Raw genomic sequence first — 14,540 nt, forward strand, 5'->3', positions numbered from 1 at the left:
GATGAACGGATGTGATTGAAAGATTTTTGGGATCTTCACAAAAAGGATTCTTCGAGAATCCTCTCTCTATTTCACCTAACACTCTGTGTGTGTCTCTGTTGTCCACTCATCCCAGAAAAACAAGGAAATTGCTAGCCAGACTCGTTGGCGAAACAAGTCTAGCAAGACTCATTAGACATAATTTTTTTTTTCATCCCTTTTTCAATACTGCTAGCAAAGCAAGTCCAACGAGACTCACTAACACAATTTATTTTCATCCCTTCTTCAACACGGCTAGCGAAGCAAGTCTAGCAAGACTCGCTAGACACGCTTCATTTTCATCCATTCTTCAGTACAAGTTGGGACCCATTTCATTAGAAAACAAAAAACAAAATAAAAAAGTTCATGAAAAACTCGAATGGATCGAAGACTTCAATACAAGCTGGAACCCACTTCTTAAAAACCAAAATAAAATGGTCATCATAAACCCCCTACTTTCTCATTTTACCCTTTAAACTTCAACATTTGAGTTTAAATCAATGTTTAAGCCCACAGTTATGATTACACTTATATTAAATGATAAAAAGAAGAAGAAAGAATTAACATTGTAAATCAATTAAGTTAGATGTTAGCACTCTTGAAAAGAATTATGATCACAACATCAAGTATAGTTTCACCAGGACTATGCTTGACTTCTTATACACTCAACAAGAAAAAGGTTTAAGCTCTTCATGACAATTTCTATTTTGTATTTTCTAAGAAGTGGGTACCGTGTTGAAATCTTTGATCCATTTGATTTTGCATGATTTTTATTCTAAATTTGTTTTTCTAATGAAACGTGTCTAGCAAGCAAGATTTGTGTTTGCTATAAGTGACCATTTACCATAGCGTAGAAAAGTATTGAATTCTTACATGATGATGTGAGTTCGGACCTGTTGGTGACAAATCTAACAAAATTTATTTTTTGACCAAAAAAAAAAAAAAAAAAAAACAAAAAAGAACTTGTCCGGCTAGCAATTTCCAAAAGAAAACCAATTCAAATCATTTCCATCACAATTTGACTCGATGTTTTCCGAGATGTACTTTACACACTCATTCCATCACAGGTACCTGCGTACCATGCAAGCTTAGAAATTTTTAGAACCAACACACTAGAAAATAATAATAATAATAATAAATTCACTAGCTAGAAATTCCAAAAAAAAATGCATAATATTAAGAATAAAGCTTGGCTGCTTAAAAGTCTGTAAATTGACCAACGACTGTTTTGTGGAGGAACTTCCACAAATCCTTGGGAGTCTTGGCAAGGGTACTTGACTTGTAGCCCACAAATGTAGAGTTAAATTCCATCTATCTATATATTCGATTCACACTTCCACATCGCAATATAACTTCATACATCTCTCTGTTCATATTTATATGAAAAACTTAGGTTCCAATTCTTAGTCATGACATTTTCTTGATTCAAACCTTATGTCGTTTATACTTTTGATTGAAGTTTTTGAGTTATTTCCACATCAAAATTTTACATTAATACTAATTTACCGAGGTGTACATAATTCAAGAATTTTGATCAAACATTTAAACCAATAAGGTTTCAATTAAAGAATATATATATATATATATATATATATATATATCTTCAAGGTTTCAAGTCCAACAAAGTAACCCTCTCTCTCCGGAGCGTGGACTTTTTTACCATTAGCACTCTCACATGGCTTTCTCTGGACTACTTCTTCCCATTTCATCAATCATCATCTTCATCTTCCTTGCATACAAGCTCTACCAACGGCTCAGGTTCAAGCTCCCGCCAGGTCCACGTCCATGGCCCGCCATCGGAAACCTCTACCAGATAACGCCGGTGAGGTTCCGCTGCTACAACGAGTGGGCTCAGAAATACGGACCCATCATTTCAGTGTGGATTGGATCCACACTGAACGTCGTAGTGAGCAACACAGAGCTTGCAAAGGAAGTACTCAAGGAGAATGACCAGAAACTGGCTGACAGGCACAGGAACAGATCAACCGCAAAGCTCAGCAGGGACGGCCAGGATCTTATTTGGGCTGACTATGGGCCCCACTATGTTAAGGTGAGGAAGGTGTGCACTCTTGAGCTTTTCTCTGCAAAGAGGCTCGAGGATCTGAGACCCATTAGAGAGGATGAGGTCACTGCTATGGTGGAGTCCGTCTTCAACCACTGCACCAAACCTGGTATGTATTTCTCTTAACTTTTTAACTTTTTATGAAATAGTTAATTGAAAGTATAATCTTCTTAAGAAAAGTAAATATTTACTAAAATAAATTGGAGAAAATTGCAAATCAACCAACAAATAGATAAACCCCTGATTAAGGAGGAGAAGAAGTATGACACATAGCATCTCATGTCTGTTTAGTATTTATTCACATGTCCTTGTATTACTAACACAAAACATTACTATAATAGTATATTCCTATCATACAAATTGTTCTCCTGAATCCGCCACTAAAGACAGAAATTTGGCATAACACAAAAGATTTTACCGAAAACGTTTTAAAAACATAGAAAAGATGGGTATTAATGGAAGATTGATAGCATTGAATATTGGTAGCTTTGGATAGCATTGAATATTGGTAGCTTTGGATAGCATTGAAGATTGGTAGCTTTGGAAGGGGGGTATTAATGGATCACTAGTGAATGATAACATTGATCACTGGAGAGCAAACCTTGAATGAGGATCCTCCAATCATGTCCGTTCATCGTACATCGTGCAATAAAAAGTTATTATAAGTTTTTTTTTAATTTAAAATTGAATATAAATAGTGCCTGATAAAAACTGATCGCACAATTTACGATCAATGGACGTGATTGGAGGATCTGCTGAATTCTCACAAAGAGGATCGCAAAGCTTGGCCTCTCAGTATTTTGACTTTTGACATCCCAATTAATAATTGTCCAGTGTGGTTTGAGAGCCCTCCCGACTTATTCAGAATGTGATCTTTCAAAACTTGTTATCTTTTTAAGTTCTTATTATTTAATAAATATATATATAAAAAAAAAAAAAAAAAAACAAAGGAAGAATATGTTTGGGTGAATGCACTTGCGAACTCGTCATTATACCAGTTAAGTGATTGTTGTTAACAATTTACTCACCATTTTACAGAAAACAAAGGAAAAAGTTTGACAGTAAGGAAGTATTTGGGAACCGTGGCTTTCAACAACATAACAAGGCTAGCATTTGGGAAACGTTTCATCAACTCAGATGAAATCACAGACGAGCAAGGCAAAGAATTCAGAGCTCTTATTGCCAATGGAGTGAAGAAGAGCGGATCGCTCTCGGTGGCTGAGCACATTTCGTGGTTGCGTTGGGCATGCCCGTTTGACGAAGAGGCGTTTGCTCGACATGAGGCAAACAGAGACAAACTCACCAGGGAAATCATGGACGAACACACTCAGGCACGCTCCAGAGGTGGCGTTGCCAAGAACCATTTCGTGGATGCATTGTTTACCTTGAAGGACAAGTATGACCTTAGTATGGACACTATTATAGGACTTCTTTGGGTAAGTTAGTATACATTAATACATCAATGGTTCCTCACTTTGTTGCTTCCTTTTTCATTAGTTAACGAAACTGTTATTAGCACTATGAGATAGTCATCGCGCACACTTTCCTTACATTCAAAACTAATGAAGCAAGCGATTTGTTCAGGATATGATGGCTGCCGGTACAGACACTACAGCTATTACAGCTGAATGGGGCATGGCCCAACTGATTAAGAACCCAAGGGTGCAACAAAAGGCTCAAGAGGAGCTAGATAAGGTTATTGGGGTGGACCAGGTCTTGACCGAAAACGATTTCTCAAACCTTCCTTACCTACAATGTGTTGCAAAGGAAGCACTGCGTTTGCACCCACCAGCACCGCTAATGCTCCCACACCGAGCCAATGCCGATGTCAAGATTGGTGGCTACGACGTCCCCAAGGGTTCGATCGTTCATGTCAATATTTGGGCTATAGCGCGTGACCCGGCTGTGTGGAAAAACCCAAATGAATTTCGTCCTGAAAGGTTCCTAGAAGAAGACTTTGACATCAAAGGCCATGATTTTAGACTACTTCCATTTGGAGCTGGCAGGCGAGTATGCCCTGGAGCCCAACTCGGTATCAACTTGGTTGCCTCCATGTTGGGTCATCTGTTGCACCATTTCAGTTGGGCTCCACCCGAAGGCGTGAACCCAAAGGAGATTGACATGTCCGAAAATCCAGGTGCGGTCACTTACATGGCAACCCCAGTAGAAGTTGTGCCTACTCCAAGGCTGCCATCATACTTGTACAAGCGTGTGGAGGCGAATATGTAATTTTCAGTGTCTTTCGTATTGTTATTGTCTTTTCTCCGTTTAGGGCTCCGATGACATTGAAGTTTGTTTGGCACTTGATCCTATTGTGAATCAACTTGTTTGCACAACCCTTCCCTTTCGGGACAATAAAGTTCCAGTATGTGTTTGATAGTAATAAGACACTTCCCTTTCCTTGGTTGTGGAAGCGAGGGGAATCCGTTGCCGCTGGACATTCCGAAGGAGCTGTCGTTGAACGGTTTTCGAAGATTTTGAGGTCCGAACTCCGGTCACTGCATCTAGGGAACAAGGTGTGAATTTGTTAGATAAAAAGGTGCATGGCTAAAGTGTTTTATATATGCTTGCTGGAAAAGTTATGCTTCAATGTATTTGTAACAGTTTGAAGCCATTCCATGACAATTTAACAATATTGTTAGTTGAATATTCTTGGGACTTTAAAGTTCCAAGAATTTAGCCTAAGTTCCATAAATACTTTCTTCTAAAGCATTTTAAAAAATCGAGTCTAAAATGCTTTGGGCTTTTTAAAAATATTTCGTCCAAACATAACATTATGGATCAATAAACAGAAGCTCTTAAAATGAATCTTTGATCATGCATGAATTCTGAGCTAGCTACAATCAAATCTATGAACTAAGAGATTTGTCGTGCAAAATCTGGAGATAAAACGGGAGGGTGCTGCAAAAGAAACACTTGCATAAGTAACTCTAATGTCAAATTCAACAGGTATTGATTAGTCAAAATTAATTAGGGTACAATGGCCATAAACCCGTACCTTAGACTATTCAAAGAGAAAGGAGAATTGTCTTAGCTTTCCTGCAGTCCTCAGGGTTCGATTTGATAACTATTTTAGTTTTCATTTCTTTCAAAAATTGAAGTTGAAAAATTGAAAACTCGTCCGATAACTTTTAGCTTGTTAGTTTTTATTTTTGGTTTTTAGTATTGAAAATTGAAGGTAGTTACTAAATCAGTTTTCATTTTAAAGTTCATTTTAAATTAAAACCCCCATAACTACACTCTTCCTCATTAGCTAGTCTCTCTTTAATTAAGGCTAAATATTTACATATATTTTCAGAAAAATGGCAGGTTTATTTGACAAGCAGGCAGAAGATTACTTGGTAGGAAGGCCAACGTACCCCAAGGATTAATGGTACTCCATGCTGGCGGCTCTCACACCAAAACACTCTTTAGCTTGGGATGTCGGCACCGGCAATGGCCAAGCTGCTTTCTCTGTTAGTACTCCTCTTAATTTCCGAAAATTCCAAAATGCACTGGTATATTGGACGACTAGATTATGACAGTCTCAATTCAAATACCGATGGATCACATACAACGGTGTACTGTAGAAAATAAGAGTACTAATTTGTGCTGTTTTTTTTTACTTTGTGCAGCTTGGAGAGCATTATGAGCAAGTAATAGGAACTGATATAAGTGAGTCCCAATTGAAGAGTGCACTCCAACATCCTCGAGTTGGTTGACCTAATAGGGGGCGAAAACTCAGTTGATTTAGTGACCGTGGCAGAGGCCGTGCACTGGTTCGACCTCCCAAAGTTCTACTCGCTCGTCAAGCGCGTTTTGCGTAAGCCAGGAGGTGTAATTGCAGTTTGGGGCTACAATGCTTGCGTAACACACGCCGAAATCGAGGATGTACTGAAGCGTTTTTATGAAGCAAGTAAACCGTTTTGGGACCCGAAGAGGGAGTACTTGTGGGAAGGGTATAGGACACTTCCATTTCCATTTGAGAGCATTGGTTTGGGTTCTGAAGGGCAGCCTGTGGCACTGGAAATACCAAAGGAAGTGTCATTTGAAGGGGTGTTGAGGATGTTAAGGTCGTCCTCATCAGTCCATACAGCTAAAGATCAAGGCGTGGATTTGTTATCACAAGAGGTGATTGAAGAGATTCAAAGAGCTTGGGGAGGGCCTAACGTGGTCAGAAATGTTACCTTCAAGGCATTTATGCTTGCCGGAAAAGTTTAGGCTGTTAGGTTTATTACCTCTTACAAGATAGAGACATATGGAAAGGGATTCTCTCCGAATTCCTTCCTTCTAATCCACCAAATCAGATAATCCGTGTTGTTGAAAATTGATTCAACGACTGAAGTTATTATAACTAGTGGGTTCCTGTTTGTAGCCGTTGGATCAAATTTCAACGGTACGAATCTCCTGATTTGATGGATTAGGAGGAGAGGATCCGGAGCAGATCCCTTTCGATATATATAGGGATGTGGTACCCACACACCCCTTTTCACTTCTCACATATACTTTGTTAATTTCTGTTATTTGATTTTTTTTCAATTTATCCGATTCAATGGCCGAAAATTAGAAAGGTGTGTAAAAAGTAAAAAAAAAAATGTGTGGATATGACACCCCATACACACACACACACACACACACATATATATATTTGTAACACTCTAATATATACGGAGAGAAATTTGAACTTTGATGGAAGGGGACAGAGAAACTACCCTAATTAGTTGGGACTAATACGTTTCCTTCCTCCTATGAATACATGATTTTACTTATTGTATATATTGGTTTTTAGCATATTGAGTGCTCCTTGTAAAAAAATTCTTCATGACAGAAGTCTTATAAACTTCTCTAAAACCTAATATAAAAATTCTCTCAAAATCGATGTCTTGAACTCTCTTAAAATCCTTAAAATTCCAATTGAGTGCACCCGTTAATTTGCTAATTGGTTATCCATTATTCCATTACTAAGGAGTGAATTATAACCCTGCAGTGTATAAAAATAAAACCCATATAACTTCATTATTTTACATTATATGGTATGTATTTAAGTGCGAGCAGTCAACATGGAATACCATTTTATTAAAACCTGCTTTTAAAATAATTAAAAGCACTTTTACATCACCAAAAGTGTTTCTTTTTTTAGTACAACGATATATTTTACACTAAAGAGAGAGGGGGAGTTCGACTAAGTCACACAATGAGCAACCTAATTTGGTATCAAATTCGTCATCTACGAGATTTGAACCTAAGACCTCTCACTTTTAAGTAAAGAGAAATACCACCAGATCGTAGTATTGAGTGACCACTAAGACAACTTCTTCAAAAGGGAAGAAAAATATTGTGGTAGTGTAACATCCCACATCGCCCAGGGGAGTGATCCTTAAATGTATATTCTCATCCCTACCTAGTACGAGGCCTTTTGGGAGCTCACTGGCTTCGGGTTCCGTAGGAACTCCGAAGTTAAGCGAGAAGGGGGCTAGAGCAATCCCATGATGGGTGACCCACTGGGAAGTTGCTCGTGAGTTCCCAAAAACAAAACCGTGAGGGAATGGTAAGTCCAAAGCGGACAATATCGTGCTACGGTGGTGGAGCGGGCCCGGGAAGTGATCCGTCCCGGGCCGGGATGTGACAAATTGGTATCAGAGCCTAACCCTGGCTGTGGTGTGCCGACGAGGACGTCGGGACCCTAAGGGGGGTGGATTGTGACATCCCACATCGCCCAGGGAAGTGATCCTTATATGTATATTCACATCCCTACCTAGCACGAGGCCTTTTGGGAGCTCAATGGCTTCGGGTTCTGTAGGAACTCCGAAGTTAAGCGAGAAGGGGGCTAGAGCAATCCCATGATGGGTGACCCACTGGGAAGTTGCTCGTGAGTTCCCAAAAACAAAATCGTGAGGGAATGGTAAGCCCAAAGCGGACAATATCATGCTACGGTGGTGGAGCGGGCCCGGGAAGTGGTCCCGCCCGGGCCGGGATGTGACAATTTGGTATCAGAGCCTAACCTTGGTCGCGTGTGTGCCGACGAGGACGTCGGGCCCCTAAGTGGGGTGGATTGTAACATCCCACATCGTCTAGGGGAGTGATCCTTAAATGTATATTCTCATCCCTACCTAGTACGAGGCCTTTTGGGAGCTCACTGGCTTCGGGTTCCGTAGGAACTCCGAAGTTAAGCGAGAAGGGGGCTAGAGCAATCCCATGATGGGTGACCCACTGGGAAGTTGCTCGTGAGTTCCTAAAAACAAAACCGTGAGGGAATGGTAAGCCCAAAGCGGACAATATCGTGCTACGGTGGTGGAGCGGGCCCGGGAAGTGATCCGCCCGGGCCGGGATGTGACAAATTGGTATCAGAGCCTAACCCTGGCCGTGGTGTGCCGACGAGAACGTCGGGCCCCTAAGGGGGGTGGATTGTGACATCCCACATCGCCCAGGGGAGTGATCCTTATATGTATATTCCCATCTCTACCTAGCACGAGGCCTTTTGGGAGCTCACTGGCTTCGGGTTCCGTAGGAACTCCGAAGTTAAGCGAGAAGGGGGCTAGAGCAATCCCATGATGGGTGACCCACTGGGAAGTTGCTCGTGAGTTCCCAAAAACAAAACCGTGAAGGAATGGTAAGCCCAAAGCGGACAATATCGTGCTACGGTAGTGGAGTTGGGCCCGGGAAGTGGTCCCACCAGGGCCGGGATGTGACGGTAGTAAGTTCAACATAATTGATGACGTTGGGAGGGGGGGTGAAGCAGCTGAAAAGGCCAATGAGGAGAGGCTGGTGGCCAATGGCCAAAAAAAAAAAAACAAACGAAAAGTTCAAATTTTTTTTAGTTTTAATGAAAAATGACAAATAAATGTATAGTGAATAGTAGGTAAAAATATGATTTTTTTATTAAAAGTGAACAGTACCGGAAGTGTTTCATTAAAACTAAAAAAAAAAAAAAGATAATTGTTAAGGAGACTTTGTTAAAATTAGATTTTTTATGGACTTTTTGTTATCTCATTTTTTTGCATAATATTTTATAATATTCACATGAGAATTAATATTAGACTTTTTTTTATGAACTTTTCGTTACCTTATATTTTTTTATATAATATTTTATAATATTTGCATGAGAATTTATATTAAACTGTGAGGTGACAAAAAGTCTAAGAAGAATCTCAAAGTTCCTTTATTATTTCTCAAATAAATTGAAGAAAATTGGAGTTTTGAAGGTAGAGTGCACACATGCACAAAATAAAACTTAAACAAATAATACAAATATAATAATTGGATACTTTCATTAATAGAGTCAACCCACTTTTATATATACAATGTCTTGGAATACAAGCAAAGTAATTAACGAAATAATCCAACAAGTGTCAACTTTGCTTGTAATTATACATGAAAAAAACAAAATACTTGGCTCCCAAAAAAATTTATTTATAAAAGTACGAATAAGTTAACCAATAATCTATCACTGACCATGTCTCGCGAAAACAGTTAAAAGTTCTCATGATCTTACAAAAAATACTTCGAGTTCAATGTGCTTTTAAAATGATTTAAAGTGATTTTTACAAGAAGCATTATTTATGTATTTTTTGTGAAAAGAACTTCAAATATTTTTTTAATATTTGCATTTTTATTAAAAATTAATTTCAAAAATATTTTCATAAAAACACTTTCAACTATTTTAAAATTAATTTCAAACGAGCACTTAATCGATCGGATTCTTAAAAAAAAAAACATCCTTGAAACAAGTCTTAGGCCCATCTGTTAGGCCCAATGCGACATCCTTACCTTGAAGCAGAGCCCGTTCCACGCCTCCGAATTGTAGGTCCTCGATTGCTCCACCGGGCAGCCCGCAATCAAACGGCCAGGAACCCATCTCACGGGTAGCTGGCAACACCTAAACTTCTCTCTCTCCCACGAAAAACCCTTCTTATACCACTTCTCTTATCTCCTCAGTTCACTTCGCCTCTCTCTCCTCGCTCTTCTCCTTCTCCCAATCCCCAGGGAAGGTTTAGGGTTTCTGCACAACCTGAAAGCTCTCGAATATGGCTTCCGCGCAAATCAACGTCCTCAGCACAGCGCCCAATTTCACAACCCCGAGGACGGCGTTTTTTGGTCAGGGACTGGGCCGAACGACGCCGGTGAAGGCGTTTGTGAGCCTGAGACCCAACGGCGTCAGAAGGGTCGGGCCGCTCCGGATAGTCAACGAGAAAGTTGTGGGAATCGATTTGGGGACGACGAACTCGGCCGTTGGGGCTATGGAGGGCGGAAAGCCCACCATAGTCACCAACGCCGAGGGGCAAAGAACGACGCCGTCCGTGGTGGCGTATACGAAGAATGGAGATAGGCTTGTGGGCCAGATTGCCAAACGACAGGCCGTTGTGAACCCCGAGAACACCTTCTTCTCGGTGAAGAGGTTCATTGGGAGGAGGATGTCGGAGGTGGACGAGGAGTCAAAGCAGGTGTCGTACAAGGTTGTAAGGGATGCGAATGGGAATGTCAAGATCGACTGCCCTGCTATCGGGAAGCAGTTCGCCGCTGAAGAAATTTCAGCTCAGGTATAACTTTTTACTGACATTCGTGGGTTTATTTTCTTATTGCGTCTGTGTTTTTGGCAATGCGATTGCTGAAATTTTACTTATATCAATGTGGTTAAGTTTTAGAATAATTTGTGGTATTTTACGTTTTAATTTGTTGAAAGATATGATTTTTTTTATGTCGTTTGTCGGTGGTCCTACAATGGTGCGGTGTTGTTTTGTGGTTTTGGTGATGGGTGTTGCGAAACTTGTCTACGGGTCTGTTTGGGCGCTGGGAAAGTGAAGGAAAATGAATAAGGTTAATGGTAATTTTGTTTTGGTTGTGGTTAATGGACTATGTAGAACTTGCATTGAATGAAGCTGGTGAGTAGAATTAAGCACAACTGAGCTTCGCTGCTGTTAAAATTGCATGTATAGATAACAGTGATGAAGGCTAACTGCATATTTAAGTTCTCCAAAACAGTTGTTCTTGTCAGCTAATATGAATTTTGAAACATTAAGACTCTACGGTGTTCCACTTCTGCATTCAAAATTATATTACTTTTTAAAGTGTGCCATTCGCATGAAACTGGTTCTGCTAATAAAATTTGGTTAGTTTTCAGAATCAATGTAATCCTTTGGTTTCAAATTTTGTTGATCTCGTTTGATTGCTGGTTTAGGTGTTGAGGAAGCTTGTGGATGATGCTTCAAAGTTTTTGAATGATAAAGTTACCAAAGCAGTGGTCACTGTGCCTGCTTACTTCAATGACTCTCAAAGAACTGCTACAAAAGATGCCGGCCGTATTGCTGGTTTAGAAGTTCTTAGGATTATTAATGAGCCTACTGCCGCTTCTTTAGCATATGGGTTTGACAGGAAAAACAATGAAACTATCTTGGTATTTGACCTTGGAGGTGGTACTTTTGATGTCTCAGGTACAGTGTTTGTTATTGGGATGTGTTCTTTATCCATTATGGCCGTGCAAATGTTGGTTTGCATGTTTTTGTTAGATCTATGTATAACCTTGTTCTAACTTGCACTCCTTCCATTACAGTACTTGAGGTTGGTGATGGTGTGTTTGAAGTGCTATCTACTTCAGGAGATACACATTTGGGTGGCGATGATTTCGATAAGGTTAGGATTCACTATTTCTTCTTATTTTGTTATGTCATGACTATACACTCGGATCCTTTTATATTTAAAAACTTTATTCCCTTTGGGTTAGTTTTAGAGGCCTAAATATTGATATGATTTTGATGATGTTGTTATTTTGCAGAGGGTTGTTGACTGGCTTGCTGAAGACTTCAAAAGAAATGAAGGAATAGACCTGTTGAAGGACAAACAGGCTCTTCAGAGGCTGACAGAGACAGCGGAGAAAGCCAAGATGGAGTTGTCATCTTTGACTCAGGCTAACATTAGGTATGCTGCCAATATCTGAGAACCTTAATTATTTGGAAGCATTTTTGAGCCATTGAGTATTCTCTTGTGGTCATCTGTTTGTTGATAATTGTTTTGTTCCAGTCTGCCTTTCATTACTGCAACTGCCGATGGGCCAAAGCACATTGAGACAACCCTTACAAGGGCGAAGTTTGAGGAGTTGTGCTCAGATCTGCTTGACAGGTGTGAACTTTTGTTTCAACATGCTCAGATATTGTGGATATCTGCATGTTTGGCTGTAGTTTGTTTTGTTGCTAATTTCAAGATGTCCCCTTTGATGCCTAATGTTGTGGAATGTATTTTGGTTGCTATATTTGGTGGTATAATTTTGGTTCCATGAGCTCTGGAAATATTTGATTCTAAAGTCATGTTATCATTTTGTTGATATTTTAGGCTTAGAACACCGGTTGAAAACTCCTTGAGGGATGCAAAGCTTGCCTGGAAAGATATAGATGAAGTGATACTTGTTGGTGGTTCAACACGTATACCAGCTGTGCAGGAGCTTGTAAGGAAGGTGACAGGGAAGGAACCAAATGTTACAGTTAATCCTGATGAAGTTGTTGCCCTAGGAGCTGCAGTTCAGGTGTGTCTCTTATGATTTCTTTTTTCAATTTGGTGGCATGCCATGTCCTTTGTTATATGACAATTTTTGTGAAGTTATTGGTTCATTTTATTTTTATCTTTTATGCGACAGTTTCTGTTGCTATTATTGTACTGACCCATGATACCTTTTTTCACTTGATTCTAGGCTGGTGTATTAGCTGGAGATGTCAGTGACATTGTGCTCTTGGACGTGACACCACTGTCACTGGGTTTGGAGACCCTTGGAGGCGTCATGACTAAGATCATCCCAAGAAACACAACTCTACCTACCTCCAAGTCGGAGGTGTTTTCAACAGCTGCAGATGGGCAGACAAGTGTTGAGATTAATGTCCTTCAAGGAGAAAGGGAATTTGTAAGAGATAACAAGTCTCTTGGGAGCTTCCGTTTGGATGGAATCCCGCCTGCTCCACGAGGGGTTCCTCAAATTGAAGTCAAGTTCGACATTGATGCCAATGGTATTCTATCCGTTGCTGCTGTGGACAAGGGCACAGGAAAGAAGCAAGACATCACCATTACTGGTGCCAGTACCTTGCCTAGTGATGAGGTCAGCTTTGTGATATTATATTTGGAACATCTCGTTTGTGTTTTTGAAATCTTGAATTATATTGAGGGAAATGCCTGCAAATGTACAGGTGGAAAGGATGGTTAGTGAAGCCGAGAGGTTTGCACAGGAGGACAAGGAGAAGAGAGACGCCATCGACACAAAGAACCAGGCTGACTCTGTTGTGTACCAGACAGAGAAGCAGCTGAAAGAGCTGGGAGACAAGGTTCCGGCCGAAGTTAAAGAAAAGGTGGAGGCAAAACTTGGAGAGCTCAAGGAGACAGTCTCAGGGGGTTCAACTCAAGCCATAAAAGATGCCATCGCTGCCCTTAACCAGGAAGTGATGCAGCTTGGCCAGTCGCTTTACAACCAGCCCGGGACTCCAGGTGCTGGTGCAGGGCCGACTCCTCCCGGTGCTGAAGCTGGTGGGTCTTCAGAATCATCATCCGGCAAGGGACCCGACGGTGATGTTATCGACGCAGATTTCACCGACAGCAAGTGAGCAAGACTGTTGGACAGAAGTTAGTGGCTTTCTTTCATATTTTATTCCGATTAAATGTGTATAGGGGAATGATTTGCCGGGATGGGTTTGTGGTGTTGGGGGATAGTATGTCATTTTTGTTTTATGGAGAACGAGAAACAATGCTGTTTAGATGACAGAGGACCAGTTACTTGAACTTAATTAGGGGACTTAAGAAGACCGTCAGCGAAACATTAGGGCGATTAGTGCCCTTGCAAACTGTTTAAGCATCGATTTATTTAAATGCAGAAGAGCATTATTAATTTCTTTAGTTTGAAAAAAGATCAGGCTCCATGTATGCATTAAGCAGTAAAAACCGACGTTCTATATTCACACTTTAAATTACTTTTTCTATATTTTTATAATATTTTAATATTTTCTACATACCATTAACATTTAAAGAAGAAAAATATTAAAAACTTAAAAGACCGAGGTGTGGATTTGTTATCACAAGAGGTGAAAAAGCTATCTTTTTAGAAGTTAGTACTTTTCTAATGTGATTGACAATGAATTTGTTTTACCAAACACATTTGATATTTCAGATTTGTTAATAAGTTTTTTTTTTTTTTTAAAAGCATCATAATGTCAAATCAGCCCTGCAAGTTAAAAGTGCTTATGGTCTTACAAAAATCACTTGTAAAGTTTTGATATGTGCTTCTTTAAAAATTAGTTCTAAGCGTTTTTTAAGAAAAGAGGTTTTAGATAAATAAGTTATGTCACTTAATACTACGATTTAGTAATATTTCTATTCAATCGTAAATAAAAAGTTTTTTATTCGATTTTCTTTAAAAGTAAATTTAAATCACATTATTAATAATCAATCGTAAAACTAAGCATATCTCCACGTCCTTAGTGTAAAGAAAAAAAAAAAAAAAAAAAAGAAAAAA

At 39.7% G+C, this 14,540-nt stretch overlaps 2 protein-coding genes and 1 pseudogene across 3 annotated transcripts; all 3 read left to right on the top strand.

Moving 5' to 3' along the window:
- Positions 1 to 1,625: 1,625 nt before the first annotated feature.
- On the top strand, positions 1,626 to 4,466 carry LOC137746922 (cytochrome P450 98A2). The gene is made up of 3 exons (XM_068486935.2): positions 1,626 to 2,189; positions 3,119 to 3,516; positions 3,665 to 4,466. Exons 1-3 carry the CDS (start codon positions 1,694 to 1,696, stop codon positions 4,307 to 4,309), a joined length of 1,539 nt encoding a protein of 512 aa, XP_068343036.1. The 5' UTR covers positions 1,626 to 1,693; the 3' UTR covers positions 4,310 to 4,466.
- Positions 4,467 to 5,301: 835 nt separating this feature from the next.
- On the top strand, positions 5,302 to 6,665 carry LOC137724850 (uncharacterized; annotated as a pseudogene). Its single transcript, XR_015957156.1, has 2 exons — positions 5,302 to 5,535; positions 5,695 to 6,665. The product of XR_015957156.1 is annotated as an uncharacterized LOC137724850 (transcript).
- Positions 6,666 to 9,927: 3,262 nt separating this feature from the next.
- LOC137713103 (stromal 70 kDa heat shock-related protein, chloroplastic) lies at positions 9,928 to 13,916 on the top strand. The gene is made up of 8 exons (XM_068452362.2): positions 9,928 to 10,596; positions 11,235 to 11,487; positions 11,607 to 11,686; positions 11,829 to 11,971; positions 12,074 to 12,172; positions 12,383 to 12,572; positions 12,738 to 13,136; positions 13,225 to 13,916. Exons 1-8 carry the CDS (start codon positions 10,084 to 10,086, stop codon positions 13,633 to 13,635), a joined length of 2,088 nt encoding a protein of 695 aa, XP_068308463.1. The 5' UTR covers positions 9,928 to 10,083; the 3' UTR covers positions 13,636 to 13,916.
- Positions 13,917 to 14,540: the final 624 nt, after the last annotated feature.

Source organism: Pyrus communis, chromosome 15 (genome assembly GCF_041283825.1).
Source record: "Pyrus communis isolate YQ-2024b chromosome 15, ASM4128382v1, whole genome shotgun sequence".
Lineage (NCBI taxonomy): Eukaryota > Viridiplantae > Streptophyta > Magnoliopsida > Rosales > Rosaceae > Pyrus > Pyrus communis.